The sequence below is a fragment of the Brachyhypopomus gauderio genome, chromosome 16 (genome assembly GCF_052324685.1).
Source record: "Brachyhypopomus gauderio isolate BG-103 chromosome 16, BGAUD_0.2, whole genome shotgun sequence".
Classification (NCBI taxonomy): Eukaryota; Metazoa; Chordata; class Actinopteri; order Gymnotiformes; family Hypopomidae; genus Brachyhypopomus; species Brachyhypopomus gauderio.
Genome location: NC_135226.1, coordinates 2,944,521 through 2,948,333, shown reverse-complemented (window position 1 = coordinate 2,948,333; position 3,813 = coordinate 2,944,521). Strand labels below are relative to the sequence as shown.

The following is a 3,813-nucleotide window of genomic DNA, read 5'->3' as shown; positions in this document are numbered from 1 at the left end:
TCCTCTGTCCTGAGGTCACACCAAGTACCTTCCTAGCCACATCCCTCACTGCATTTGAAGTCTCAAATAAAAGAATAATTCATGCTTAATAAAAAAGTGCAAAAAGGAATTTGCACTCCTTCATATCAAAGAACTTTAACACAGCACGCGCTGCGGAGCGATGAGGTGGACACAAACGCTGAGAAGAGCGAGATTTAATAAGGGGAATTACATAATCGTGGTCAACAGGACAGGCAGGAGTGGTAACAGGAGAGCCATACAGATATTATTATATATATAGGAGAGGGGGACATAGCCCTACGTGACAAGAACAAAAAAGTCCTGCTCTTTCGTTTTTTTTTCTTTTAAATATTATATTATTATTGATCTATTTGCGGCCTGCACTGAGTGAGGACGAGGGCCGTGTGCGGCCCCTGGGCCACCAGTTGCCCATCCCTGGTTTAGACCCTGGCTTAGACTGCTCCATCTTTACGGCAATGCGGACTTATTTTTTCACGTTTCAGTAGTGTCAACCGTGTCGCGGAGGGATCACATGATGAGTTAGACCCTCAGCAGTGTCAGTGTGCAACTAGCATCTCTCTCTTGACTTGTCACTCGTGGGATACAAACAGGGAGATATAATTAATGTGGCATTAGTATGTACAAGGCTTTTCCAGTTTGTGACTACTTGTATTAATAAGTGACACAGCTGCTGTATGTTTTCGTAGTTCGGCCCGGATTTTCTGGGACAAGTTTTTTTTTTTCTTCCTGATCTCTGCTGCACACCATCAGTCCACATCAGCTGGCCCAGTCCGCGGTCCAACTTGTTTATGTGTTTACAGGCTCAGTCGCTGAGCAGGTTTGCCTGACTGGAGGGGGACTACGGGCCTGGGCCGCAGTGCACGGTAATGGCTCCTCCACGGACTGAGTTAAACCACCGGTGGCCCACTAACCCATCGGCCCACCGGGGAAATCCCCGGTAGTAATGTATGCCAGTCCGCCCATTTCCAACCTAACGTGCAGTGTTCATGCATGACAAAGGTGCTACTTTCTGCTGATTATTCCAGATGAGTCTTGTTTATGATGGGTCTGGGAATGACAGCAGTCATTCTGTCTCTTCCAAAATGTGCCATCTGGCCAGCCGCTCTAGTGGATGAGGAAGGCAATATCTGAATGCATCTAGGATCTAACTGACCATGTGGAGTTTGCAGAATGAGAAAATGACATATTTCCTCTACACTTTTCAGAACTATTCCACATTTGTTCTTTCTTGACAATTTTCTCCCAACATTCCATATACAAGCGTTTTGTTTCACAGACTCTCTTTACGTCATTCTCTCTGTCAGCTGAGCACCGTCAAAGACTATAAACTATAACGTCTGGTTAAGCATTCAACAGGTGACTCAGGTGACCTTTACCAAGGGGTGTGCCACACAGAAGACAGCCATACCCCCACTTGCTGTAGCTTATCATGCCCATAAAAGAGTTTTCCAACGGTCTTTTGCTCAGCAACCTGAGTGAGTCACCATGGTATGTTCCACAAACATGTGTGTGCTGGCATCCAGTGGCGGAGCCAAAGGGGGTCCGGGGGGGCAATTGCCACCCCCAACAGAGCCCTTGCCACCCCTACTGCCACCCCACTGGAAATGGTAATTTTAAGAGAAAACGTGTTTCGTTTTGTTCATGTATATATGGACCCCTCTGATAAAGCCTTGGTCACCCTTTGGCCACCCCTTGAAAAAAAGTCTAGCTCCGCCACTGCTGGCATCATACTGTGGTTTAGTGACTTTTTTTAAGGTCTGCATCAGATACTGAGAGACCAGGGGAAGTGGATGAACAGTGGGCATATGGGCACATCCACATGCTTCAAAGTGCTTAGTTCCCAAACCAAGACCTGTAAAAAACCTCTTAGGATTAAATAAATCAATAAACACAAAGGACTGGACTGCAGAAAGACTTTATTGGTCAGTATTGATGACTCAGGATGCTCTAACAAAGCATTTGAAAGGATTGGACAGGGCTTTGGAAATTGTTGAGCACATTCTGGACAAACGTTGGCAGAAAGTGTTGGTTTTGGTTTCAATGTGGGAAGCTGTAAAAGACAAGATTCATTAGAACTACAGAAAACCTCATGCTAATTAAAAGCTTTTAGAATACTGATATAAGAGTGTGCTCCTCTCAGAATTCTGAATCATGGACTTACATTCCTGAAGATGATCAGAAGCCTTGCTCCTCTTCTGGACACCAGCATTTTTTTTTGACTTCTTGAAGAACAAACATGAAACAAAGCAAACTGACAAATGAGGATTCACAAAAGTGACAAGACAAACTATTAAATATTCAACTGTTTCACTAATTTATGGAACAGGGCACATAAAATGATTATTGTAAAACATGATTCCTACCTTCCAGTTAACATAGAATTTCGGAGCGTTCATCCGAGCTGTAAAAGGGACAACATGCCTTTTCACCACCACAGGCTTCAGACCATAAGTTCTCATTAATGTCTGGATTTCTGCTGAAGTGGGGAACGTGGCTACTGAAGAGTCCAAAAAGGAACCAAAACTGCTTTCTGCGTTAACAGACACATTCTGAGTGCTGCTGATCTCAGAAGCCTTGCTTCTCTTCTGGACATCAAATACCAGACCAGCACGTTGGCTTTTTTTTGACTTCTTGAAGAACAAACATTAAACAAAGCAAAATGACAAATGAGGATTCACAAAAGTGACAAGACAAACTATTGAACATTCAACTGTTTCACTGATTTATGGAACAGGGCACATAAAATTATTATTGTAAAACATGATTCCTACCTTCCAGTTAACATAGAATTTCGGAGCGTTCATCCGAGCTGTAAAAGGGACAACGTGCCTTTTCACCACTACAGGCTTCAGACCAGTTATAAATGTCTGGATTTCTGCTAAAGTGGCTTCTGGGGCGTCCAAAAAGGAATCAATATTGGAACTGTCGATGTTGCTGAAACGCTCAACCTGTTTGGGAGCTGACTCCTGTAGAGTCTTCTGAGGAATGGGTGCCCCAGTGGCAGATGACGTGATCACTAGGTGACACCTCATTTTCTTTTGTATGTCTATGACACAAATTCACATTTACATTTATCAGACACATTCTGTCAAAGCTTATATGGGGTAATAAAAATGACTATTAAAAACTATCAGGTGCGGTTAGTGCTCAAAGCACCTGCCCATTGATGATAACCGCAATGCCCTTTTAAAGTTAAAGCCTGGTTTATGAGGGTCTTAGTAGCAAGCTTTTAAAAAGGACTGGGTTAGCTAATTTTATGTAATGTTTCATTATACTTTTCAAATGCAGGGAAATCTAGATTATTTATACATAAGAACAAAGTATAACATTTATCATACATGACATATGTCTATATTTAGCTCTGTGCATTGTGAAAATGCAGGTTTCCACAATCACCAATACTGTTCATCAAGATCGCCAAGTTAGCTAGCTATTAAGGTGTATGTCAACCGAAAGTAAAGTAGTCTCTTTAACTGGGAAGAAAGGTTTTCGAAGCCCTCATGAATTAATGTTATTAATGTATTCATTAACTTAAATAAGCTAGCTAATTTAGAAGAACTATGGTTAATAAAACTGCCTATGGTAAACCGCTTCGCTGAGCTATTCATGGAACTCTGAATCCGATTTCTGCCTCTATAATTAAGGTTTAGAAAATTTAGGAAATTCTTTAAAACATTCTTTAACATTTTAACATTTAACATTTAAAAAGATCATACCTCTATTGTAGGAGATAGTGTCCTCTGGAGATTTCGGGTCTCTTTGTGAGTAAAGTACCGTAAGAGATGCTGTCGT

At 41.9% G+C, this 3,813-nt stretch overlaps 1 protein-coding gene across 1 annotated transcript; it reads right to left on the bottom strand.

Annotated features, from left to right (window-relative positions):
- Window positions 1-1,935: 1,935 nt before the first annotated feature.
- LOC143477243 (uncharacterized) lies at window positions 1,936-3,813 on the bottom strand. Its single transcript, XM_076975775.1, has 5 exons — window positions 3,738-3,813; window positions 2,793-3,067; window positions 2,385-2,651; window positions 2,183-2,243; window positions 1,936-2,071 (listed from the first exon to the last, which is right to left on the bottom strand). Exons 2-5 carry the CDS (start codon window positions 3,051-3,053, stop codon window positions 1,959-1,961), a joined length of 702 nt encoding a protein of 233 aa, XP_076831890.1. The 5' UTR covers window positions 3,054-3,067; window positions 3,738-3,813; the 3' UTR covers window positions 1,936-1,958.

Coding starts and splice junctions, on each gene's coding strand:
- LOC143477243 (XM_076975775.1), bottom strand. CDS start 3,053: ATGAGGTGTCACCTAGTGATCACGTCATCTGCCACTGGGGCACCCATT. Junction 2,652..2,792: donor AATTCTATGTTAACTGGAAG/GTAGGAATCATG, acceptor TTGTTCTTCAAG/AAGTCAAAAAAAAGCCAACG. Junction 2,072..2,182: donor TTCTGATCATCTTCAGGAAT/GTAAGTCCATGA, acceptor TGTCTTTTACAG/CTTCCCACATTGAAACCAAA.